A 27,773-nucleotide genomic window follows, 5' to 3' on the forward strand; every position below is an offset into this window, starting at 1 on the left:
ACGTACTAGGCATGCAGTAATCGCTGGCTGAGCATGAGTGAATAACCTAACAAAGCCTAGATATAAATGAGTGGCTATGAACAGAATGATACATCTCAAACGTTAATGCATAATATTTTCATTTTTTCCACCAATTTAAGAAGAGTCCAGTGTTTGTCTGGCTATCGTTTCTGAACACAAAGAATAACTTAGAACTAGAAAGGGATAAAATTTACACACTACAGTAAGGAGATAGCATTGCAGTATTTTTGGCTAATGCTGACAAGATGCATTTGTTTGCTTTCTCCATACAATAGTCTAAATATTTACAGCATATTACAATAGTCTAAATATTACAATAGTTCTACTGAAAGTAGAAAAAACCTCAAACTTTCACTGTAAATAAAATAAGTATTTTTTAGGAACTTTGATTCAACCAGTTTTCAGTTGTCTTTTAACCTTGGAAAAATAGTTTGTGCTCTTCATTGTTCTAATAACTGTTTTTCTTATAACCCCAACAATGGGAAAAAATCTACTAATAGCTTTCAGATTCATATTCCTTAGATAAGTTATAGGGGAAAACCTATTTATTTGTAAAGATGAGACATTATATGTAAATTTTCATTTTTATTTCAGTTTAATTCTCCAGTTTTATTAGTCCTAATTGTACTTCTAACATTTGCATCAAATATAAGTAGGCTTTTGACATTAAAGCAATTTTTAAAAATTTTATTGATTTATTTAAGAGAGAGAAAAGAGCATTAGCAGGAGGGAGAGGGAGGAGCAGACTTACCGTGGGGCAGGGAGCCCAACATAGCACAATACTAAGATGTTGGGATCCTGACCTGAGTGGAAGGCAGACTCTTAACTGAATGACTTACCCAGGGGCTCCAAATTTTCTTACTTAGCATATTACTTTGAAATTTACCTGTGAATCTTAATAAATCTTAATACATTGCCATGCATAGTAACAAAAACTTAAAACTGATAAACAACAACAAAAAAGTTAATGCTATCAGTACCTTCAAGAACAGTTTATTCATGTGGAAGGAGGCATATGTACTCATTACTCCTACACTTCCCTTTCCATCACAAAGGAACTTCTATTACCATACAGTCACTTTAAAAACCCAATCTAAGACAAGAATATATTTCAGAACATGCTTTGTCTTGCTCACCAGGCACTATGCCTCTTTGCAAAAGGTACTTATAGGTACTGGTGCCATCAGATGCTTACAAGATAAAAAAACATCTGAGTAATATTGCTCAGAGATACACAATGCAGCTATGGCTCAAATGAAACATGAAAACTTGTTGTTATAATATGGCATCCTTTTGCTCATTTCACTGATGAAAAGGAAAATCTCTGTACACTTCTTTTCACTCAAGCCAAAAGGTGATATAGTAGTAGTCAACAGTTATTTTATTTTAGGTTTATTTTCTTGTATTCTTTGTCTTGGCATCTCCTGAGGGAAAGAATATCCACTATTGGAAGAAAGTGATATACTTGAAAAACAATAGGAAAATGCCAATACTGTCTGCGTGGTTATCAATTTACGTCATGTGTAAATAAAGTAACTAATTTCAAAGGATGCTACTGCTTTTAGCGTCTGAAGAAATGGCCAGTTTAAATTATTCCATCTGTATTTGCTTTGGGATATTGGGCAGCAAATGAAACACAGGGGCAAACCAACCTATCATTTGGCTGGGAAAGAAATATCAATTTAAAGATGTTATCTTTTCAAACTGTTTTGGCAGTGTTTTAAATTATACCAAACTATTATCTATAATATAAAATGGCAACAGAGAGTATTTATTTTGTTTTTCATTAATGTAATAGGCTTGAATTAGAAATAAATGCCTAAGTTTAGAAACATCAGTTAACATTTAAAAGTTACTCATTCTCCAAAACTAAAATTTACAAAGCACTAATTATTCCACTCAGACACATACTAAAGTTATTTTAAAAGAGTACTTTGTTAACAACTCAAAATATAAATCCACAAAATTAGATTCTTCTAATTTATATTAACATTTTATATTAAATAAAAGTTAGGTTAATTTTTTATTAACAAAAAAATTCAGCTGAGTTGGCATCTTACAATTTTTAGTTAAAAAAATATTAATTTGAGAATTACTATGTTGTCTTTTCCCTTCAGTTCAAAACTGCTGTGAAGTCATACTGGCCATGTGTCAGATGCATGAAAGGCAAAGTACCAACTCAGACTTTGAAGGCTCTCCTCTAGTGGATGTCAGGAACCATATCCCTTAATCATTTCTGGGCACAATTTACCCTTGCTACATTTATGATGAGTGAAAGAAAAAACTGCTAGTCAAGTATCCAGAATCTTTGTTCCTTCCCAAGAAAGCAGGAACTCTCATTTTCCAGTGACTACCATAAAAACCTTCCAAAGCTGTGATTTCATGTACCTGAAATTGGTCTGTTAAAATCACATACAGAAAGGGCACCTAGGTGACTCAGTTGGGTAAACAATGGACTCAGTTTCATTTGGGGTCATGATCTCCAGGGTGGTGAGATAGAGCCCGTGTGTGGGGTTCCATGCTCCATGGGGAGTCTGCTTGAGGATTCTCTCTCCCTCTGCTTACCCCCACTCATATGCACACACTCTCTCTCTCAAATAAATAAAAATTAAAAAAAAAAAACATCAAAATCACTTATATAAAATGTCATTATGAGTCAGACAGGTAAAAATTTATTTTCTAAAAGATTTAACATCCCAGCAACCATTAGTGAAATTACCCATAGAAATTATCAACTGAAGTGATTGTTTTAAAGATTTCATCTATTTATTTTATTTATTTTTAAAGATTTTATTTATTTGAGAGAGAGAGAGAACATAAGTAGGGATGGGGGAGAAGCAGAGGGAGGGGGAGAAGCAGACTCCCCACTGAGCAGGGAGCCAGATGCTCAGTGCTCTACGTTCCATCCCAGGACCCTAAGATCATGACCAGAGTGGACGTTTAACCAACTCAGACACCCAGGCACCCCTCCATTTATTTTTTTTTTAGAGAGAGAAAGGGAGAGAGAAAGAGAGCACACATGTGAACAGGGGGAGGGAGAGGGAGAAAGAATCTGGAGCAGACCCTGTGCTGAGTGCAAACCTTGAGACCACAACCTGAACTAAAACCAAGAGTTTCAATCCCACAACTAAATTAAAAGAAAAGAAATTTTGATGAAGAAAATATTTCAACTGAGAGGTTAAAAATATTTAGGAGACCAAAAAAATCATGTTGTGATTTCTACATCAAAAATCTCTAGACCATATAAACTATAGGAGCTCAATTTTTTAAAAAGATTTTATTTATTTATTTCAGAGAGAGACAGAAAGTGCATGAGCATGGGCAGGGGCAGGGAGGGGGTTGTGCAGAGAGAGAAGCAGAATCTTATCCCAGGATCCTGAGATCATGACCTGAGCCGAAGGCAGACACTTACCTGATTGAGCCACCTAGGCACCCTTATGAACTCATTTTTTTTAAAAAACATGTTATAGAGGGGAGATATATTTTGATGTTATCTAAAACCTGGTTAAAAAAAAAAACTTTAATAATTCTGAAAGTTTCAAATCCATAAGTCATTTTAAAATGAAGATAAATTTGAAGACTGCTAAAGTGCAGGATCTGTGTGAGCTAAGGCATGCACCAGATAATTTATTATTTGATTCCAGAAAGTTCTGAATTCAGAAAGAATATCCAGATCAGAAAGAAGGGGGCAATTACAAGTCTCTAGTAAAAGGAGGTAGAGACTGACATTTTTTAGGGCTTACTAAAATTAATCTCCTGTACTCAGTATCTGCAGAAACATTGTTACATTTAGAGATTAAGGTGCTTCATCTTCTCTTTAGCCAGGAATTGGTGGCAGCCTAATTTAACCACATATATGAAAATAAATGATAGCTGCTTGGACCATAAATATTAAGTTATGCTTGCCACTTAAAAACTTTCTCTCATAATTTCCTTCTATTTTTAAAAAAGATTTATTTATTTTTAGAGAGAAAGAGAGTGTGTGAGTGGGAGTGGCAGAGGGTGAGGAAGAGAATCCTAAGCAGACTCCTTGCTGAGCACAGAGCCCTATATAGGGCTGGATCTCATGACCCTGAGATCATGACCTGAGCCGAAATCAAGAGTCAGGCACTTAACTGACTGAGGAACCCAGGAGCCCCTCATTTCAATTTCTAAGTAATAAACGTTTGTAAAAATAAAATGGAGAGGATTTATTTTTTAGCATATTAGAGCTTTTTGTTTTTGTTTTTAGTTTTTTCCTAGTGCCATTTAGAATTGCCTTTTGTTTGATTTTACTTAACCAGCAAGCTATGAGCAAGCGAGTAAATAAAGTATTTGTAATTCAAGAGATGATTCGAATGAAGACAGGATCATCTTGGAGTATTCACTCTAAACTTGAATCCTCAAATGCTTCTAATCTCTTTCAACACTACTCTGGTTCAAGTATATTTCGGATTTATGATTTCAAAGGGCTCAGTTATCTGACGAGAACAGGAGCATATTAAGTCTCTGCATAATACAGTTTTGAAAGGGCATGCACATTAGACACTAAGCATTTATTAAATCTTGCTTTTAACCTACCAGTTTTCTAAATCTTCCCTCCACAGCTTGATTCCCAGCAGAGAAAAAAGTAACTCAAACAAAAATTTTCCTGTTTACTGCAATAAGCTATTTACTTATCTGTGCACAAGGTTGAGAAATTATGGAACAGGGATTAATGTATTTGCCCATAGGAGACCTTGCATAGACGGTTAGCTTGAATTTTCATTTGTATTTTCAATTCATGTAAGGATTACATATTTTGACCCACTTATAAATTGAATGACATAACAAAATAGAGCACTATTTTCTTACTTGCTATTTAATTCATGCTGACAAGCCACTTTCAGCTCCCTGAACTTAATTTAGCTTATTTGTAAATGAAGATAACAATACAGCCCGATAGAATAAATGAACTAATATTAAAGTGCTTTGACAACTATAAAATATTGTGTAAGTGTAAAAAATTGTATATTATACTATTTTTATATAAATGAAAACTAGCTAGTTATTTCCTCATCACACCTTTCATAAAGAGAGGAAAAAACGGAAAGATACTGTCTTGAAGTAGTCTGAGAACTGAGATTTCAAACTTAAGAAACATTTTCCTAACAACTAAAATAATACAGGTTAGTGCTAAAATTCAGAGGTTATCTAATCTAACCACTTGAGTTTTACATAATAAGGAAAGATTCTTGAAGGCTAAATATAAAACATATCAATAGAACAGTCATACATGATGGTGGAAAGAGAAGAACTGAAAACTTACGTTATATTTCTCAATTTGTTCTCAACCATTCCTGGCTAGAACATCTAGGGTTAGGAGTAGAGTTATGGGCAGGAGCAAGGGCAGGTTCAGAGTTTGGGTCAGTTTTGGCTAGATTACAGCAGAGATTTTAATCAATCACCTTTTTCTTTTAGCCAACTGGAAAATAATAAAATTTATGATGACGAGAACACAAAGTGGTCATGTGTGAAGTGCTACACAATATATAGAGATATAGAACACGTACATATGTTTTTACATAAAGTCACAGTACATTACACCTTACAACAATCCTATTAATTTTACTTAACCAGCAAGAAAACTAAGGCACAGAAGAGTTACGTTGGTTGAGCAAGGTCACACAACACTGCCTGGCTCTTGGGCTTTTTTTATTTTTTAAAAAGCCATACTGATTTTCAGTTTTTGTAAATAAAATTTGTCAAACTTAATGTACAACTCAATGAGTTTTGACAATTTTACAAGTGTGCACTGTCACCACAATCCAGCGGAGACATTTTCATCAAGTCAAAAAAAATCTCTCATACCAGTAAACAGCTGGCCTTTAAATAACAGGGCTTAGAAGCATCCCACTGGAAAATCCACTACGGATTTCCCAAAAACTGCTAACAGCCTACTATTGAGCAGAAGCCTTAATAATAACAATTGGTTGATTAAGATATTTTACGTGTTATATGTATCATATGCTGTAGTTTTACAGTAAAGCTAGAGAAAAAACTTAAGATCATAAGAAAAATATGTTTACATACTATTAAAAATCTGCATAATAAATGGACACACATAGTACAAACCCAGGTTGTTTAAGAACCAAGTGTATAGTCAATCCCATGAGACCCCCCAGCCCGAAAAAACCATAAATCCCCTTTACTTATAGATGTCTTTCTGGGCATTTCATAGAAGTGGAATCATAACAACATGCAGTCTTCCGCATTGGACTTGTTTCAATTAGCATAGGGTTTTAGAGGCTCCTGTATATGGCACTGTGTGTTACCTCATTTCTCCATATTGCCTAATAGTATCTTTTGTTGGGATATACTACATTGTGAATCTGTTTATCAGTTAATGGACATTTAGGTTATTTCTACTTTTCAGCTATTATAAATAATGCTGCTATGAACACCTGCATACAGTTCTACTGACAAATATTTTCAATTCTCTTGGATAAATACCTAGGATCAAAACAGTTTACATGGAAAATTTATGTGTAACTTTTTGAGAAACTTTCTGAGAAATAGCCAAAGTGGCTGTTATTTTACATTCCAGCAGCAATGTACGAGGGGTTTGTTTTTTCACACTCTCACTAATACCTGCCAGAACTCAACAGCTCCACCACTACCCTCTCTGGCCTTTCAGTGACCATGCATGTGTGTCACAGAATGTTGGATAGGAGAGAGGAAGGAGCTAAGTGAATGCAGAAGTAAGGAAGACAAAGATCCTTACACTTTCAAAGACAACCACATCTGTTCCAACTGATGAACCGATACTGACACATCAGTGCCCTCTGAGGTCCACAGTTTACATTATGATCCACTCTTGGTTTGTATATTCTCTGAACCGGGACAAAAATGAATGGCATGTATTCACTATTATATGTGGTAATTTGAGTATCTTAAAACTCCCCTGTGTTCTGCCTGTTCAGCCCTACCTCCTCCATAACCCCTGGCAACCCATGAAATTTTAACTGCCTCTAATGTTTTCCCTTTTCTAGAATGCCATCTGTTTGGAATCATACAGAATGTACATGGATATTCTCAGCAGCTTCATTTGTAGTTGCCCACAAGAAGCAACTCAAAAGTCTATTAATAACTGAATAGATAAACTGGTATATTCCTTTAAGGTAACTCTACTCAGCAATAAAAAGGAATGAACTATTGATACATATTACAAAATGGATGAATCTCAAAATTATGCTAAATCAAAGAAACCAGACCAGAAAAAAATATATAGACTATATGATTCCATTTATATTGAATTCTAGAAATACAAACTCACATAGAGTGAACAGAAGGCACATCAGTGGTTGAATGGGACAGGAGTAGAGAAGGGTATACATAAGTTAATACAGAGATAATAAAATATCATATATAAAATGTTATTATATCAAAGTGTTTTTCAAAAAGAATAAATGACAAATTACGCTGATTAAAAATTAGATATTTAAGGGGCTCCTGGGTGGCTCAGTCAGTTAAATATCCGACTCTTGACTTCTGCTCAGGTCATGATCTCAGGGTTGTGAGATTGAGCGTTGGGCTCCACGCTGATCCTGGAGCCTGCTTAAGATTTAAGATTCTCTCTCTCTCCCTCTTCCTCTGCCCCCCCTCCCAACCCCCAACTTGTGCATGCACACATTCTCTCACTCTCAAAAAAAATTAAAATTAGATATTTTCTAATTTCTAATTTGAGAAAATAGCCATTTTCTCAAATAATGAAGCAAGCAACCACTGATGTGCTGTCTGTTCACTCTTCTTTTTTTCTCATCTGGTTTCTTTCATTTAGCCTAATTTTGAGATTCATCCATTTTGTAAAGTATATCAATAGTTCGTTCCTTTTTATTGTTGAAAAAATTCAAGGGGAAAAAAAAAACAAACCCTGAAAGTTTTTGTTGTCAGTGATAAAAATCTAAGCTTCCAAGTGAAAATTAAAATTTTGGAAAACATGTATTTGTCATCATAAACTTGATAGCTTCTCATTACTTGTCTATAAGACTACTGATGACATTAAGAAATGTCATCTTTTGATGTTGTATAATGATTTATGTCACTATTTGAGGACCTACATAACCTGGTCACCTGATATATCCCAAATGATGAAGCACAATGCTACAAAATCATACATAGATAAAAGATATATTCAATTGCAAGTTCATGGGATGATGGGTGACTCAGTCAGTTAAGCATCTGTCCTCAACTCAGGTCATGATTCCAGGGTCCAGGGATAGAGCCCCACATCAAGATCCCTGCTCCCTCTCCCCCTGCTTATCTACACACACACACACACACACACACTCTCTCTCTCTCTCTCAAGAAAAATAATCTTTTAAAAAACTGCAAGTTCAACGAATGGAGTTAGCATATTAGAATATGAAAAGTTTGTCAAAGTGGTTTCAGATTCTATGCTGCAACTAATGCCTGAAAAAATTTAGCAAAATCTATTGTGCTAAGGCAGAATTTGAATATGGCCTCCCAACAGTGATCTACCTTAAGCCCTGGAACATGTGAACATGATTAGGTATCACCTCCCTAATTATGTTGTTATATGGCACAGGTGACCTAAAGATGGGAGACTGACCCTGGGAGCTTAATCAAATCACATGAGATCTTTCAAAAAAAGAATATTCTCTAGCTGGTAATAGAAGAGGAAGTTAAAATTAGAACACTTGAAAGATGTGACATGCTGGGTCTGAAGATGGAGAGACCATGGGAAAAGGAATATAGGTGAGGTGGGAAATGCCTTCAGCTGACAGCAAGCAAAAAGAGAGAACCTTAGACCATTTCTCAGCTGCATGGAACAGAATTCTGCTACCAACCTATAGGAGGTTGGTAGTGAATTCCTCCAGTGACTCCAGAGAAGAACTTAGCCTGAAATCCTGATTTTGGGCTTTGTGATATCCTGAGCAGATAACGCAATCAAGATTGCTTATGCTTGGGGTGCCTGGGTGGCTCAGTGGTTTAAGCCGCTGCCTTCGGCTCGGGTCATGATCTCGGGGTCCTGGGATCGAGTCCCGCATCGGGCTCTCTGCTCGGCAGGGAGCCTGCTTCTCTCTCACTCTCTCTGCCTGCCTCTCTATCTACTTGTGATCTCTCTCTGTCAAATAAAGAAATAAAATTAAAAAAAAAAAAAGATTGCTTATGCTTGTAATCTGTAGAACTCTGAGGTAATAAATGGATATTGACTAAAGCTGTCGGGTTGTGATCATCTGTTACACAGCAAAAGAAAGCTAATACATTTACTATAAGTCAAAATGCATATTAACTTGCACCCAACAATCCCATTGCTAAAAATTTACCCTATACAGTTCAAAATGCTTCTTATGTTATTACTCCAAAGATATTAATTCAGCATAGTTTGTAAAAAACAAAAGAAAACATATATACGTAAACAGAAACAACCAAAGTATCCGTAAGTAGAAGACTGATTAAAATTACACAAATCCGTAAAATGGAATGCTCTGAAACTATTACAAAGAAAAGATAGAACCATATGGATGAATATGAAACAATGAAACTCTAAGTTATATTAATAAGAAGAAAGATCTGAAAAGTATTAGAGTATGTCTCTATAATTAAATTTAAAGGACGTGCATAAAAATCGGGTATCTGCATTAAGTATTTTCCTTGAAACACACATACTCACACACATAAAAACACACACAATTAGATAATAATTAGCTTTGGAAAGGGTTAGATTACTGAGTGGGAAATATTCATTTTTAATTTTCTTTCATTACATTTTCAGTTTTCTAATGTAGTTCATTATTCTCATTCCTTTAAAAATTATCAGTACAGGTTATTAGTGTCAGGTACACACTTCCCTGCCTCTTCTGCAAAGCTATCTTCTTTTGTTCAATTTGTAGCTACTATTTGGCATTTGTCATCCATGCTAAGACCAAAATTACCTTTCAAATCTAAGCTTCTCAGTGACATCCCTTATTAACTGGGGACTTCATTTGCACTAATCTGAGTATTTATATGTATATAGTATCATTTAGTTAAAACTATAGTTATTCAATTATTTTTAAAATTTTGGACTGTAATCTATCATATTTCATAAATATATTGAAAGCTACTTTAAGGGACGGATCATAAATAGCTTAAGCCATGCAAACATATAATGTACCTAACAGTGCTACCTTGATGAGGATGAAGATGATAATGATGATCTTAAATCCTGCAGGTATATAGTATTATTAAGAACTATATTGCAATAGCAAGCAAACCAATGTGATAAAAATGAGAACAACTATCCTTAATAGAAGATTTATGTGAGCAATATTTAATTGGCAATCTATAATATCAGGTTTATTTACTGTATATTTCTAGTTAGGAATATTTTTCATGTTCCTTTAAACTTCTTTTTAAATGACCAAATACTTGTTAAAACAAATCTTCGTGAATTACTAAACACTGTATATATTTTTACCAAAATCAAATTTTACCTCTAATTATATTTTCTACCAAAAGAGGATATACAGTGAAAGAAACTTAAAAATATCTATCAGACTGATATCTATCAGTCAGAGGTTATCCTTGCTTGTTGGCAAAAATGGTTAACCATAAGACCTGAAGGTGGTCAAAGTGACCAAAAAGAAATACAGGACAAATTCCTCAAAAGATTATTTTTTCTTTGGTTTGCTTATGAAAGATAGTTCATAGTTCATAAAGGATTTAAAAACACTATGGAATTTTATATACAGCCAAACAAGAGGATGTGTGGTATTGTACCTGGAAAATAATATACAATGAACAAAATGTAAGATAGTACTACCATTGTTATAAAGTCAAACCAAGTAGACTATTTTTATAAACAGCTTTTCTAACAACATACATAACTAAATTCCATGTGTAATCCCACTGTAATAATATATCTCCTCTTAAAAAAAATATATATATATATCCTCCTCTTGGCTGACATTTTCTAGACAACAGCAAAGTAATATAGAGTATAAAAATATCAAGCATGTGTACAGCTCTCTGTCATCAGGGAAATGTTAAACAAAATTGTTGAGAACTTTACAAGGAGAAATAAAAAAGACCGAACATATAAAAATAATAAAACATGACATTAAAATGTCATCGAAGAAACTTCTAAAATCATTACCTGGAACCAGTTCCATAATGATGTAGATAGGCTGTCTTTGTGTGCAAACGCCTATAAGTTTGACAATATTGGGATGATCATATTGCTTGAGAATTCTGGATGAGAGAAAAGTGTAAAAATAATTATCATTTAAACACTAAAGCATTAAATCGTCATGAATATTGTGCCCAAGTAGAATATACTTTACTCGACACAATTCTCTTTTAAAACTTCAGTATGAAGCCAAAGTACGATAAATGGTGGAATGTATACAAGTTTGGATAAATACTGATAAACTACAGTTACAAATGAGTCAATTCTCCTCAATCCAATTAAATTTTCATATAAAAATTACTATTCACTCTGAATAATAACAACCATGCTAAGTATGAACTTACTTCGTCACAAACATGTACAACTCCCTTCAAAGTATCTCGTTTTAGCCGCTACCACAAAAACATAATTGACAAGTATTAATGGACCAGAAACTGTAAGCTACTAGAGTTGTATCTTTTTGTTTTGTTCTGTTTTAGGACACACCAGATTGAAAAGACATAAGAACTCAATTCGTATTGGTAAATGCTATAGGCTAATCATCTCATTAAATTTTATAAAATATTATCTTGATGAACACAATCAATTTCAAAATGGTAAAAACTCAAAAGTTTTGAGGAAAGTGGCTAAAGATGAAAACTAGGTAAGTAACAGTTTCAATGTAGACTTCAGCTGAAGCAGAGGGGACTTTGCTTGGATAAAGGCAGAATTTCATCAGAGGGCTATAAAAGTAGCACAGCTTCATCCATGGCACTCCAAGCATAAGTTAAAAATAAATTATATTCCCTTATAGGCCTATTTATCCTGAATATTTCTGTTACCAAATTTTATTCCAGATTATCCTATTGACATAGTTATAAATTCACTCATCTTTGAAAAATGCAGCTTTCTTTCCTAAGAGAATGAAAAAAATAACTATTGGGAGAAAGACAAAACAGTTTATAAATGTTTTGTACAACTCCAACTAGAGGGGAGATAACTAAGAAAAATGCTTTAGATTGAAAATATATATTGATTTATAAGGGAAAAGATAGAGTGGGAAAAATTCTAGAGATAAGGAAAATATTGTCACCAACTTCGAGCTTGCAACTTTTATGAGGAATTAAAAAGGAAGTCTTAGAATGTTTGACTTTAATCCAAAATGTCATTTCTTAGGTTGGAAACTGCTTAGTAAAGAAAGTCCACAAAATAGCCAGCCTGAACTCAATATTAAGTATCTAAATATATAGCTCTCTATCGTCTATTTAATGACACTTGGGACTTCAAGGATACAACTCTCATTTTTTACCTAAAAATTCGTAATTCCACTTTAGAAAATGGGCTTTTCCACTTTAGAAAGTTCAATAATTTATTTTGTAGTAAAACAATCAAAAATTAGAGAGCATGAAAGTTAACTATTTTTCAAAATAACATAAGACATAACCTTGTATCTTAAGAATACCTATGAATACCTACAAAATGTTCATAGTTCTTTTGTGAATTTCTTTTGTGATAGCATGCCTTTATCGTAGCATATTTTTGACCTTCCAAAAACAAACCTTTAGAAAGTTTACAACTTGATTCTATGATAATATTTAATAAATGCATCCAACTAGGTTAATACATTGTTATCAATATTCATTTTTAGATAATGAATGGAGAAATGTATATCAAAATGCTCCAACCTATGCACTTACTTCTCTAGTTGCCATCATCTTGGTTCTCTGCATTTCTCTCCTCTCTCCTCTATATAGGAACTTCAATTTTACGCACTATGCCATGATAGAAACATACATCCACATGTGTGCACACACACACACATACACACTTTCCCTTTCTCCCTTTACAACACAAATCTCTGTATAGTCTCCTTCATTCCCATCCATGTACCCATGCATCGCAGAATGAGAGTTCATCCTTACTCGGTCCAAAACATCTATTTGTTTTGTGCTGTGTTGTCTATACTGGATTTTGCCACTAACAGAACAGTGTTAACCACACGCAATACAGTGATAGCAAGTTGGAACATTAAATTTTATCCAATCATCCTAGAAGATTAGGAAAAAAACAATGTGCAGATTTTGGAAAAAATGCCCAACAATGAGTTGAAGAAGAAATCTGAGGTTCTCAGAAAAGAACCGTAACAGCTCAGTAAAGACTATCAACTGAAAACATCTAAGGAAGGTTAGATAGATATAATTATATGTATCTAAACATATATACATAAATTATGTATTTGTATATAGAATACAGTAATATTTTTATTATAAAGACAATCATAACACTGCATATATACATGCCTCTGTATATGTGATAAAAGCAAAAAATATTGCAGTATATCAATATTGAAGAATACACTGTTTTTTAGCATCTGGTTCTTTTGGTTGTGATTGTGTAACTAATACATAGTCTAGTTCAAAAACAAACTTTTCATTTCTACACTGATTAAGTGCTTCCTTATGAACATTCTAAAAGTGCGTACTTCTACTTCAGTAAATCATAATTTAATTCCAAACTTCACATTTAATGTTATAGTACTAACTTATAAATACATGTTTGATATAACTTTTGCAAACTCACTTGGCTTCTTGTAAAAATTTTATTTTCAGTTCCTGAGGAAGATCTTCTTTACATGTTTTAACAGCAACAGCAGTTTTATCCTTTAATATGCCCTTATATACTTCACCAAAATTACCCTGAAAATACAAACGCATTTACTGTTTAGGATATAAGACAGACACACATCAATCTTTGCAAAATACAAAGAAAGCACATAATAATGAATTTGTATTCAAAGATTTCTGTTAGCTTTATTCAGAATCTTAAGTGGAGACAAAGATTGGAAATGTTGCTCTTTCCAAACCTCCAACTTTAAAAATAGTACTCAATCCACCCACCATTTGAGGGACTGAAGCTTGAGGAAACCGAAAAAGAAAAAAGGGAAAAAAATTCTAAGAGACTTGGATAAAAGGAGAAACTCAAAGTGAAGCCATCTGAAGTATTTAAGTTTCATATCTCGTAGTACTCATTACCCCCAAGCTCTAAATTTTATTAGATTAAGAAGTTATCAATTAATGTTTCAAGATAAAGCAAAGACTCCATGAGGAGACTATTGGTATGGATCCCTAAAGCTGAATGTCAGTTGAAGAGTGTCAGGGAATAAGGGAGAGGCAACAGAACCAGGCAGACCAAGGATTGTCAGCAGCCAACAATAGACTATCCATCTTAGAAAGGCACCGAGGAAGAGGAGGTGCTTACCCAAATGCCAGGGTCACCCACGTTGAGTTTTCTATCAAATGTATAACTCCTCATGCTATGGCTCTAACCTATTTTGACTTAACATGCCTTATTTCAACTTTGGGGTCATTTGTTTTTTACTATTAATATAAAACTAAATATGACAAAGAAGATCTATAAAGCTAATACAACAACTAATTTTTAGTGTTCAAGTTTTTAATATATGTATATATATCTTTTACATAACTATAATCCTAATATGCAAGCCTTCTAATAAGCTTCAACGCTATTGTTGAGCAAGAAGTAACTGAACTAGGACTCGGCTAGTTACTGGGTTTGAGTTCTAGGAGTAATGTAAATTTTTAAAAAAAGATTTATTATTATTATTATTATTATTATTATTATTATTATTATTTTTAGAGAGAGAAAGACAGAGGATGCATATGACCAGGGGAAGGGACAGAGGAAGAGAATCTCAAGCAGATTCCTTGTGCAATCCCCAGAACATGCCATGAGCCAAAATCAAGAGTCAGATACTGAACCACCTGAGCCACCCAGGAGCCCTGAGCAATTTAACTCTCAATCAACAGGTCAAGGTGTCTAAGTTTTATGTCATTATTAAATTTAAAATTACTAAAATATTTATTTCAATGTATATTTTTATAACTGTACATTTATTTACATCTAATTTCTGTCAGCAGAAATTTTTTAAAAAATTTTAAATTCCAGTGTAGTTAACAGTGTTATGTTAGTTTTAGATATACAATGTAGTGCTTCAGAAATTCCATACATTACTTAGTACTCATAGCGATAAGTGTACTTTTTTTTTTAAGATTTTATTTATTTAAATCAGAGAGATTTAAATGTCAGAGAGAGAGAGTGAGCACAGGCAGGCAGAGTGGCAGCAGAGGCAAAGGGAGAAGCAGGTTTCCTGCCAAGCAAGAAGACCAATGTGGGACTCGATCCCAGGACGCTGCGATGATGGCCTGAGCCAAAGGCAGCCACTTAACCAACTTACTTAACTTACCAGGGGACTCCTGAGCTACCCAGGCATCCCCTGGTAAGTGTACTCTTACTCCCCTTAGCCTATATCACCTATCCCCTTCTCACCTGCCTCTGGTAACCATCTGTTGGTTTTTTTACAGTTAAAAATCTGGGTTTTTTTGGTTTGCCTTTTCTTTTCCTTTGTTCATTTGGTTTCTTAAATTCCACAAGTGAGTGAAATCATACGGTATTTCTCTTTCTCTGACTTGCTTAGCATTATACCCTCAGGATCCATCCATGTTGTTGCAAATGGCAAGATTTCGTTTTTTATGGCTGAATGATATTCCATTGTATATATTTACCACATCTTCTTTATCCATTCATTAATCAACAGACACTTGAGTGGCTTCCATATCTTGGTTATTGTAAATAATGCTGCTACAAACATGGGGGTGCATGTATCCCTTTCAATTATTATTTTTGTTTACTTTGGGTAATACCAAGTAATGTGATTGCTGGATTGGAGGGTAGTTCTATTTCAGAATTCATTCATTCTGAAATTCATGGTCCACCATCATCAATATCGTCATTGTAGTCTTTGGTGATTCTCTTCACATTTTTGTTCTCACAAACTTGGCTCTCACCTGAGCAGTCAAATGGTGGCTGAGCTTCCTTTTTCCTTCTGAACTTAAGTTATGATTCCCCTTTCACCTTCCCTTCTCCCACTGGCCTGGAGATGATAATAGGGTATTCAACTAGCTCCTTGTCACTGCTTTCAAACCATTTTCCCTCCTGCATTCCCAAAACCAAGCTCTGAAACCTTATAATTTGATTATATATCCACTGCCCCTTACCGTAGCTACCACTACTGAATTTGAAAGTATCTTCCTTTGTTTGTTAACCCTAGGACACAGTATTCAGGGTTACTCTTGTCTTAATTTCCTGTCCATTTCAGTAGACACTTAAAGTACCTTCCAACACTTCAAACCCTCAGGGTCCTGAACATCATTTCTCCAGTAATCTTGTACTCCAACCTATTTTATCTAGGATCATGCCTTAAACTTTGACACTGCCAGGGCACCTGGGTGGCTCAGTAAAGTGTCTGACTCTTGATTTCAGCTCAGGTCATGATCTTGATCTTTTGAGATAAAGCTCTCAATTGGTCTCCATGCCTCTGTGCTGTACATGGAGCCTGCTTAAGATTCTCTCTCTCCCTCTGCCCCTTCCTCCAATCTAAATAAAAACAAAACAGAATAACTTTGCCACTGCCAATAATGTAACTCCCTGTAGTACCTATTTTATTCATCCCATTTTCTAGCTGGCTTCTACTTTTGTAGCTTACTTCCTTTAGTATCCAGACTCCAAAAATCCTTGAACTACTCCGGAACTTCCAAATCTTTAGTTCTTACTGCTTTCATTATCCAACACTCCCTTAACGTCCATTTCTTGCTTGCTTATCCAGTTCAAATTCTATAGTCAGCAACTGCTGATATACATTCTGCTTACCGTACATTCTCAACTTCACTGTTGATCTTCATCTATAAAACTCCCTTCTCAAATCTACAATCCTGATTAAACTCAACACTCTGCCTACTCTGCACCTATGCAGCTAACTGTGGCTGAAGAAAATCCACAACGCCACTGACTGGCTTCACTTTAAATTCAAGTGCACAACCCTCTTGAGGGCTCTTAATGTTGCTCCAGCAATTCTCATCTCTGCTACTCAAATAGACTGTTTTTCACTAGCTTATTCCCAACTGCAAACCACCATGCTGTTGTGTCTCTCAGGGTAAAAAGCAACACAATTCATTCTCTTGAAACTACCACATATCTATGCTTCCTTTTGCAACAAAGCTTGAAAGAGTTTCATCCTTGCTATCTCTAATTACTCTCCATCCATTCTCTCTTCATCTATTTCAATCTGGCTTTCTGCTAAATCATTCCCAGGAAACTGCTCAGCTGAGTCACCAGTGGCCATCTCCTTACTAAAGTCAATGGTGAATTCCCAGTCATCATCTCATTTGACCTATCAGCAGAATCTAACACCACTGATTACTCTGTTTTCCTTGATATACTCTCTTCTTTTGGCTTCCAAGATATCTTATCTTCTGGTTTTTTACCTTTGTAATTGAATTCTCTTTCTTAGCCTCTTTTGGTGACTGCATCTCTTGTCTGAAGCCTATTATAATAGTGACCAGGGTTCAGTCTCCATCCTCTCTTCTGATAGAGACCTACTCCATTACTGAGCTCAACTGGTCATATGGCTTTAAATGCCATCTATATGTGGTATATATCCAACGTAATGTCATTCAACCATGAGAAAGCAGGGCATCCTGCCATTTGCAATACCACAGATAAAAGTTGAGCACATTATGATAAATCACACAAAGAAAGACAAATACTATATATACTATCACATTTATGAAATCCAAAAAAGCCAAACTCATAAAAACAAAGAATAAAATGGAGGTTACAAAGGATGGGGAAAGGGGACAGATAGGAATAATATTGTCTAAGGGTACTAACTAAACTTTTGAGAAGTAAGCACTAGAAATCTAATGCACAAGATAGTAAATACAAATACTATTATATTATAATCAAACTTGCTAAGAGGCTACAACTTTTCAGCCACACACACACACAAAATTACATAATGTGCTAGGGACACTAAATACCACTACAATGGCGTTTCAATTTAGTATACTGTGTACCTTAAATGTACACATTATATATCAAATATATTCCAATTAAAAATCTTAAATAACATCTATATATAACTACCAAATATATATGCTACAACTGCAAATTTGTACTTTTGATCCAGACCTCTTTTTTTTTTTTTTCTAAAGATTTTATTTATTTGACAGAGAGAGATCACAAGTAGGCAGAGAGGCAGGCAGAGAGAGTGAGTGGGAAGCAGGCTCCCTGCCCAGCAGAGAGCCTGATGCGGGACTCGATCCCAGGACCCTGAGATCATGACCCGAGCCGAAGGCAGTGGCTTAAACCACTGAGCCACCCAGGCGCCCCGATCCAGACCTCTTTTTTAAACTCCAGACTTGAGAGCCAGCTGTCTTCCAGCCTCTCCATTTGACAGTCAAACAGACAAAACTTAATACATCTAAAACCTAACTCCTAAATTTATTCCCCCCAAACTTGCTGCACCTACACTGATCTCCCCTTTTCTCATGCCCCACATGGACTCCATCAGGATATTCAGTTGGTTCAACATCAAAACCAACCAGAACTCACAAGTTTCCACCACCACCCTGCTACCACCCTGATCCAGCAACCGCCATCTATTAAATTAGGTAAGGGCAAGTGCCTCCTAAACTTTCAACTTGTCAGCCTGTACTCAACATATCAGCCACAGTGATCTTTTTAATAAGTAAGATATCACTACCCCTCCCCTCAAAGTCATCCACTAGCTCATCTTCTCATACATAATCAAAGCCAAAGCAATTATAATGGCCTGCAAGGTTCTACATGATTTACACCCTCACTGCCTCACCCACTTCCTGTCCTATCACCTTCCACCCTGCTTACTGAACTCAGCCAAACTGTCTGCCTTGCTCTTCAAAGAAAATTTGCATTGGTTATCCCATTCTCCTAAAACTCTCTTTCTCAGATGTCCTCATGGCTAAAATCCTTCCAACTTTTTATACAAAAATAAACAATTTTAATAAAGCATACCCAGATCTCTCTTAAATATTGCAACCCTGGCCAACAGCACTCCCAATCTCCCTGTATTTTTCACAGGGCTTAGCATCCTCTAATATAAAATTTAGCTATTTATTGTTTATAATTTCTCCATCTTCCCCTGCTAGATAGAATATAAGCTCCAACAGGGCAAAGATATTTGTCTCCTTTATAGGCTGATGTATCCTGAGTGTCTAGAAGAGAGCCTAGCACAAAGGAGACATTCCATAAATATTTCAGGAGTGAATAAAATATTTCTTGAATACCAACCATATATCAAGTACAATCTAATTACATATTGCTGGATAAAAAAGTTAAAAGTTCCTATCTCAATCTTCTATAACTACACAATTCCAAAGTCTGTCAGTATAGACACCATGACTAATTCTTTTTCCCTCATGCACTCTCAAGGAGTATGCTGTAAATATTTATTAAGAATAGGTAGTGAGGGGCGCCTGGGTGGCTCAGTAGGTTAAAGCCTCTGCCTTCAGCTCAGGTCATGATCCCAGGGTCCTGGGATCGAGCTCCGCATCAGGCTCTCTGCTCAGCAGGGAGTCTGCTTCCCTTCCTCTCTCTCTGCCTGCCTCTCTGCCTACTTGTGATCTCCTTCTGTCAAATAAATAAATAAAATCTTTAAAAAAAAAAAAAGAATAGGTAGTGAAAAGATTAAATCATAAATCAGTTCATACTCAAAAATATTAGCTGAAACTAAGCTAATACAGTGTCTTTAACGTTGCAGTCTTATTAAAATGATTAAACTTATTTAAAATGACCTCATGCTACTGCCTTGTCATTGAGAAAATATTCTTCTTCGAAATAGCTTTAGTAAGGATCTAGAGATTAAAATCCTTCCTAATGTACCATATCTCACATATTAAACTAAACATAAAAATAACTGAAATACTTCTCTTTAACTGAAAATAGATTTTCTTGGCATTTAAAAAAGCAGTGTTCCTCAACACATTCTATTTCAGTAAGTGATTTGTTTTATAATTTTTAGTTGTATTTCCATGGAAATTTAATTTATTTGTAATAATTTTTGGTCCAATTACTGCTCCTGAGTTACTGATCTAAAGTAATGGAAAGAAGAAACACTTCCTTAAGAATGATGAGTGCAAAGCAAATGAAATAAACACATAACCTACAGCTTTTAGCTTGAGATTCTTTATAATTTACTTACTAAGTATTAGCAGTCAATAAAAACTGCTTTCCAATAGCAATTTAATGCTCCCATATGGAAAGGATATTTTAAAATAATATGAAAATCCTACAAAATGGATTATTTCAACAGGGAGTTGCTTTATCAATATATATCAGAGATTTTAAAAATGGGGGGGTGCAAGAAAAAATTTGTCAATTCATCAAGTTGACATTTGAATAAAAAAATTAATAATCATCTCTTTCTTTACGTAAAGTGCTGAGCCTGTAGTACTCATCACTCAAAATACATGAGTAATAGATTTCTCTCAATATCTGTATTTTATACTATTTTTCACACTGCACCTATAAAACTATATTCAATTCAAACTTTCAAACAGAAACATCAATGAAGTCATTGACAAAGACGTTAATATTTACCTACTGGGACTCAATCATAAATCAGCAATTAATAATTTGCAAGTAGTCCATTTGATTAATGATCAAATGTCTACCATTATTATTCAACATAATATACATTCATATGGCCTATGAGTTGGAATAGACTTCAAACTAGACTGGAAGAAAAAGGGACTTTCGTCACATATAAGCTGCCTTCTCTGACCACTACCAGACCTACCTATAAAATGAATCTTTATGTTGAAACCTGTCTCCTCCACATAGTTGTCAGATGAAATAAGGCATCCAGTGCTGTTACATACTGTGAACTATACACAATCCTGAAATGTCAGAGAGCAGCATGCCACTTTTTCTGAGCTATCCTGTATAACCAGAAACAAATGGAGTACGACTATTAGGTGTTTAAACTTCTATTACCCTATAGTCTCTCTCCCATCTCCAATCACTAGTTTTGGTTTTACCACACTGTAATAAACTCATTATGGTTTAAGTCCTTCCAGAGGAAAACAGACATATACTATTTTAAAAAGCCAAGAATCGGGGCGCCTGGGTGGCTCAGTGGGTTAGGCTGCTGCCTTCGGCTCAGGTCATGATCTCAGGGGTCCTGGGATCAAGTCCCACATCGGGCTCTCTGCTCCGCAGGGAGCCTGCTTCCCTCTCTCTCTCTCTCTCTGCCTGCCTCTCTGCCTACTTGTGATTTCTCTCTCTCTCTCGTCAAATAAATAAATAAATAAAATCTTAAAAAAATAATAAAAAAAATAAAAAGCCAAGAATCATCCTTAAACTTTTCACAGATTTTTACCTATCTGTTTCATTGAACACTGCAGTATTTGTAGCAGATGTGGTATTGTGTCCTCCTGGCTTCATGTGGGAATGTGCCTTGCTGTGTGGTAGAAAGCAAGAAAGGCTCTGGAGAAAACTAAGAAATCCATAGCGTGCACAGCCACTGTAAAGACTTGGTTATTTAGCTGACCACATACCTTGCCCAGTAATTCTCCCAATGTGACATCTTCGTGATTGAGAACCCATTTCTTATCCTAGGGCAAAGAAAAAGAACAACCATTTTAGCCCAGGCAAGAATGCATTTCCTGTAAGATCCACTTGAGGCAGTGGGCAAGAGAATTAAAGGGTATTTCATTCAGACCACTAAATCAACAGCATTCTCACAAGGCGTGACTTCAAGAGGCTATGAAACGGGTTTAAGAAATGTTACTAAACAAGAGGATTTTAAAATCGACATTACTGCTAACTTCTACCAGAAATCTCAGCCTTCAAAATGGTAGTATCCTTGTAACTAGAATATAGCATGCATTTTCCTCCCACCATAAAATCTGGCTATCCTTCAATTCATCATTTCACAACAGTTGTGTCCTAAGTGCATGAGAGAATATCACTGTACAGTGCAAAATGTCCAATTCCCACTTGAGCATCTAAGATAACATTACTAAGAGCTAATCTTCCACGTGTAAACTGATCATGAGTTATGGGTGTCTATGACACTCACTACATGTAGTTTCCTCACCTTTCCCGAGTACATTCTTACAGTATAATAAAGTAACAAGTATCAACTACAGTATCACTAGGATATACAAGATTAGTAATACAAACACGCCATTATAAAAGAATATCTTATGATCTGATCTCAAGAACTAACTACTACATAGGACTACTTTATCATCTAAAAAATCTCAGCTAGGAAACTACACAATAACAAGGTTAAAAGAGCACATACTTTTTTTTTTTTTTTTAAAGAAAACAGAAAAGTAATGAAGGAAGAAAGAAGGAGAGAGGAAGAAACGAAGGAAAGGAGGAAAGGAAAAACATGGGCAGGGGGGAAGAGAGAAGGAAAAAGAAGTTCTGGGTTAATATATTTTGTTTGTAACTTATTTTTTTATTAAACGTTAAAGTGTAGCATTCCCCCATTATACAGACTGAAATCTAATATGATCTATGGAATGACTTACAACAAGTAATCATACATCGTCAAGTAAAAATATAGCCTAACTTTAGTTTAAAAATATTCTGGACAGCCATTTGAAGCACTTTATCTTCTGGAACACTGTAAAACAAACAAGACCACCACACTCTGCTAGGTCAACAAAGAGAACCATATTGACTTTTTTCAATAACATTTTACATGTACAGTCTTTCAATCTAAATATAGAGCTAGAGTTAAAAAGGACCTGGAGGAAAAACAAGAGAATAGCTTCTTCTTCTTCTTCTTCTTTTCAAAGATTTTATTTATTTATTTGACAGAGATCACAAGTAGGCAGAGAGGCAGGCAGAGAGAGAGGGAAGCAGGCTCCCCACTGAGCAGAGAGCCCAATGCGGGGCTCAATTCTAGGACCCTGGGATCATGACCTGAGCCAAAGGCAGAGGTTTTAACCCACTGAGTCACCCAGGCACCCCGGAGAATAGCTTCTTGACCAAGAGAGTAAGCAAAGATATTTAGGGCACAAAAAGCACTAACTATAGAAGAAACAACTGTAATTCATCAAAATTATAAACATGTTTTCTTCCAAAGGCCATCATTTGATAAATGAAACAGCAAACTACATCTGGGAAAACATTTTTGCATTACATCTATCTAACAAATAACTTTGTGTAGAGGATTCATACCTCAGGAAAAAGTTGAGAAACAACTGAATTTTAAGAAACTGGTTACAAATAATCTGCAATAGCCAAATTATGTAAACAGCCCAAGTGTCCATGGGCTGATAAATGGATAAAGAAGATAAACAGATAAGCAAATAAATAAGTGCTATATTAATAAATGTTTACATGACATATCTCAGACACAGACACAAACACACACACACACTGGAGTATTATTCACCATAAGAAAGAATAATCTCTTGCCATTTGTAACAACATGGGTGGAGCTTGAGTATCATGCTAAGCATCATAAGTCAGAGAAAGACAAATACCATATGACTGCACTCATATGTAGGATTTAAGAAACAAAAGAAAAAAGCAAAGGCAAAAGTAAGAGGCAAACCAAGTAACAGACTCTTAACTATATAGAACAAACGGATGGCTACCAGTGTGGAGATGGGTAGAGGGATGGGTGAAATAGATGATGGAGATTAAGGAGTGCACTTGTGATCACACTGTGTGTTATATGTAAGTACTGAATCACTAAACTGTATACCTGCAATTAGTATTACACTGTTTGCTAACTGGAATTTAAATAAAAACTTCAAAAAATAAGTTGGATAAAAAATTTGAAAGAGGGGGGAGAAGTCAAGATGGCGGAGAAGTAGCAGGCTGAGACGTCATCAGGTAGCAAGAGATCAACTCCATAGCTTATCTAAATATTGCAAACACCTACAAATCCAACGGGAAATCGAAGAGAAGAAGAACAGCAATTCTAGAAACAGAAAATCAACCACTTTCTGAAAGGTAGGACTGGCAGAGAAGTGAATCTAAAACAACGGGAAGATAGACCGCGGGGGGAAGGGCTGGCTCCCGGCAAGCGGCAGAGCAACGGAGCACAAAATCAGGACTTTTAAAAGTCTGTTCCACTGAGGGACATTGCTCCAGAGGCTGAACCGGGGTGAAGACCATGCGGGGTCAGCATGGCCCCAGGTCCCGCAGGGTCACAGAAGGATCGGGGGTGTCGGAGTGTCACAGAACTCGCAGGTGTTAGAACAGAGAACCCGGCTACAGAGACAGAGCCGAGGACTGAACTCTCAGCTCGGGGTTACCTTGAACTGGTCGCGGGCTGGGTGAGCCCGGAGCATGGCTGGAGGCTGGGGATACGGGAGTGATTGGGTGCTGCCCTCTGGGGGCACACTGAGGAGTGGTGCCCCAGGCTCTCGGCTCCTCCAGGCAGGAGACTAGGAGGCTGCCATTTTCATTCCCGTCCTCCGGAACTCTACGGAAAGCGTTCAGGGAACAGAAGCTCCCAAAAGCCAACCCGAGCGGATTACTTAGTCTGGCCCCCGGTAAGGGTGGTGCAATTCCGCCTCGGGCAAAGACACTTGAGAGTCACTAGAACAGGTCCTCCCCCAGAAGATCAACAAAATATCCAGCCAGGACGAAGTTCATCTATCAAGGAAAGCAGGTTCAATTCCTAAGACAGCAGCGGAATTCCAGAGGAGGAGAAAGCAAAGCACGGAACTCATGGCTTTCTCCCCATGATTCTTTAGTCTTGCGGTTAATTCAATTTTTTTTTTCAATTTTTTTTCTTTCTTTTTTCTTCTTCTGCAAATTTTTTAAAACTTTTACCCTTTTCTTTTTTTAACGTTTTTTTTATTAGTTTATCTAGAATATATATTTTTTCTTTCTTTTTTATATTTTTTCTTTATTTTATTTTTTAAATTTTTTTCTATTTTTTTCTGAACCTCTTTTTATCCCCTTTCTCCCCCCCACAATTTGGGGTCTCTTCTGATTTGGTTACAGAGCATTTTTCTGGGGTCTTTGCCACCCTTTTAGTATTTTATTTGATCCTTCATATCCTCTTATCTGGACAAAATGACAAGGCGGAAAAAAACACCACAAACAAAAGAACAAGAGGCAGCTCTGAAGGCTAGGGACCTAAACAACACAGACATTGGTAATATGTCAGATCAAGAGTTCACAATGACGATTTTGAACGTTCTAGCCGGGCTCAAAAAAGGCATGGAAGATATTAGAGAAACCCTCTCTGGAGAGATAAAAGCCCTTTCTGGAGAAATTAAAGAACCAAAATCTAACCAAGTTGAAATCAAAAAAGCTATTAATGAGGTGCAATAAAAAATGGAGGCTCTCACTGCTAGGATAAATGAGGCAGAAGAAAGAATTAGTGATATAGAAGACTAAATGACAGAGAATAAAGAAGCCGAGCAAAAGAGGGACAAACAGCTACTGGACCATGAGGGGAGAATTCGAGAGATAAGTGACACCATAAGACGAAACAACATTAGAATAATTGGGATTCCAGAAGAAGAAGAAAGAGCGAGGGGACCAGAAGGTCTATTGGAGAGAATTATTAGAGAGAATTTTCCTAATATGGCAAAGGGAACAAACATCAAAATCCAGGAGGTGCAGAGAACTCCCCTCAAAGTCAACAAGAATAGGTCCACACCCCGTCACCTAATAGTAAAATTTACAAGTCTTAGTGACAAAGAGAAAATCCTGAAAGCAGCCCGGGAAAAGAAGTCTGTAACATACAATGGTAAAAATATTAGATTGGCAGCAGACTTATCCACAGAGACCTGGCAGGCCAGAAAGAGCTGGCATGATATATTCAGAGCATTAAAGGAGAAAAATATGCAGCCAAGAATACGCTATCCAGCTAGGCTATCATTGAAAATAGAAGGAGAGATCAAAAGCTTCTAGGACAAACAAAAACTGAAAGAATTTGCAAACACCAAACCAGCTCTACAGGAAATATTGAAGGGGTCCTCTAAGCAAAGAAAGAGCCTAAAAGTAGTAGCTCAGAAAGGTACAGAGACAATATACAGTAACTGTCACCTTACAGGCTAATAATGACACTAAATTCATATCTCTCAATAGTTACCCTGAATGTTAATGGGCTAAATGCCCCAATCAAAAGACACAGGGTATCAGAATGGATAAAAAAACAAAACCCATCAATATGTTGCCTACAAGAAACTCATTTTAGACGCGAAGACACCTCCAGATTTAAAGTGAGGGGGTGGAAAACAATTTATCATGCTAATGGGCATCAGAAGAAAGCTGGGGTGGCAATCCTTATATCAGATCAATTAGATTTTAAGACAAAGACTATAATAAGAGATGAGGAAGGACACTATATCCTACTCAAAGGGTCTGTCCAACAAGAAGATCTAACAATTTTAAATATCTATGCCCCTCACGTGGGAGCAGCCAACTATATCAACCAATTAATAACAAAATCAAAGAAACACATCAATAATAATACAATAATAGTAGGGGACTTTAACACTCCCCTCACTGAAATGGACAGATCATCCAAGCAAAAGATCAACAAGGAAATAAAGGCTTTAAAGTACACACTGAACCAGATGGACATCACAGATATATTCAGAACATTTCATCCCAAAGCAACAGAATACACATTCTTCTCTAGTGCACATGGAACCTTCTCCAGAATAGATCACATCCTGGGTCACAAATCAGATCTCTACCGGTATCAAAAGATTAGGATCATTCCCTGCATATTTTCAGACCACAACGCTCTGAAGCTAGAACTCAATCACAAGAGGAAAGCTGGAAAGAACCCAAATACAGGAGACTAAACAGCATCCTTCTAAAGAATGAATGGGTCAACCAGGAAATTAAAGAAGAATTGAAAAAATTCATGGAAACAAATGATAATGAAAACACAACAGTTCAAAATCTGTGGGACACAGCAAAGGCAGTCCTGAGAGGAAAATAAATAGTGGTACAAGCCTTTCTCAAGAAACAAGAAAGGTCTCAAGTATACAACCTAACCCTACACCTAAAGGAGCTGGAGAAAGTACAAGAAAGAAACCCTAAACCCAGCAGGAGAAGAGAAATCATAAAGATCAGAGCAGAAATCAATGAAATAGAAACCAAAAAAACAATAGAAAAAAATCAACGAAACTAGGAGCTGGTTCTTTAAAAGAATCAATAAGATTGATAAACCCCTGGTCAGACTTATCAGAAAGAAAAGAGAAAGGACCCAAATAAATAAAATCCTGAATAAAAGAGGAGAGATCACAACTAACACCAAAGAAATACAGACAATTATAAGAACATACTATGAGCAACTCTACGCCAACAAATTTGACAATCTGGAAGAAATGGATGCATTCCTAGAGACATATAAACTACCAAAACTGAACCAGGAAGAAATAAAACCCTGAATAGACCCATAACCAGTAAGGAGTCTGAAGCAGTCATAAAAAATCTCCCAGCAAAAAGAGGTCAGGGCAAAAAGAGGTCAGGGCCAGACAGCTTTCCAGGGGAATTCTACCAAACATTTAAAGAAGAATTAATACCTATTCTCCTGAAACTGTTCCAAAAAATAGAAATGGAAGGAAAACTTCGAAACTCATTTGATGAGGCGAGCATTACCTTGATCCTAAAATCTGAAAAAGACCCCATCAATAAAGGGGGATATCCTTGATGAACAATGTTCTTGACGAACAAGGATGCAAAAATTCTCACCAAAATACTAGCCAATAGGATCCAACAG

At 35.9% G+C, this 27,773-nt stretch overlaps 1 protein-coding gene across 6 annotated transcripts in view; it reads right to left on the reverse strand.

The window, feature by feature from the left end:
• The window catches only part of FER (FER tyrosine kinase), a 466,540-nt gene that overhangs the window by 165,256 nt on the left and 273,511 nt on the right, over window positions 1-27,773 (reverse strand). For all 6 annotated transcript variants that reach the window (XM_045999916.1, XM_045999920.1, XM_045999919.1 and 3 more), the window contains 3 exons: window positions 21,607-21,663; window positions 13,733-13,848; window positions 11,141-11,235 (listed from right to left, as the gene is read on the reverse strand). In XM_045999916.1, the coding sequence (XP_045855872.1) occupies window positions 11,141-11,235; window positions 13,733-13,848; window positions 21,607-21,663 (268 nt within the window). The remainder of the gene's footprint in view (window positions 1-11,140; window positions 11,236-13,732; window positions 13,849-21,606; window positions 21,664-27,773) is intronic.

The sequence above is a fragment of the Meles meles genome, chromosome 3 (genome assembly GCF_922984935.1).
Source record: "Meles meles chromosome 3, mMelMel3.1 paternal haplotype, whole genome shotgun sequence".
Taxonomy (NCBI): domain Eukaryota; kingdom Metazoa; phylum Chordata; class Mammalia; order Carnivora; family Mustelidae; genus Meles; species Meles meles.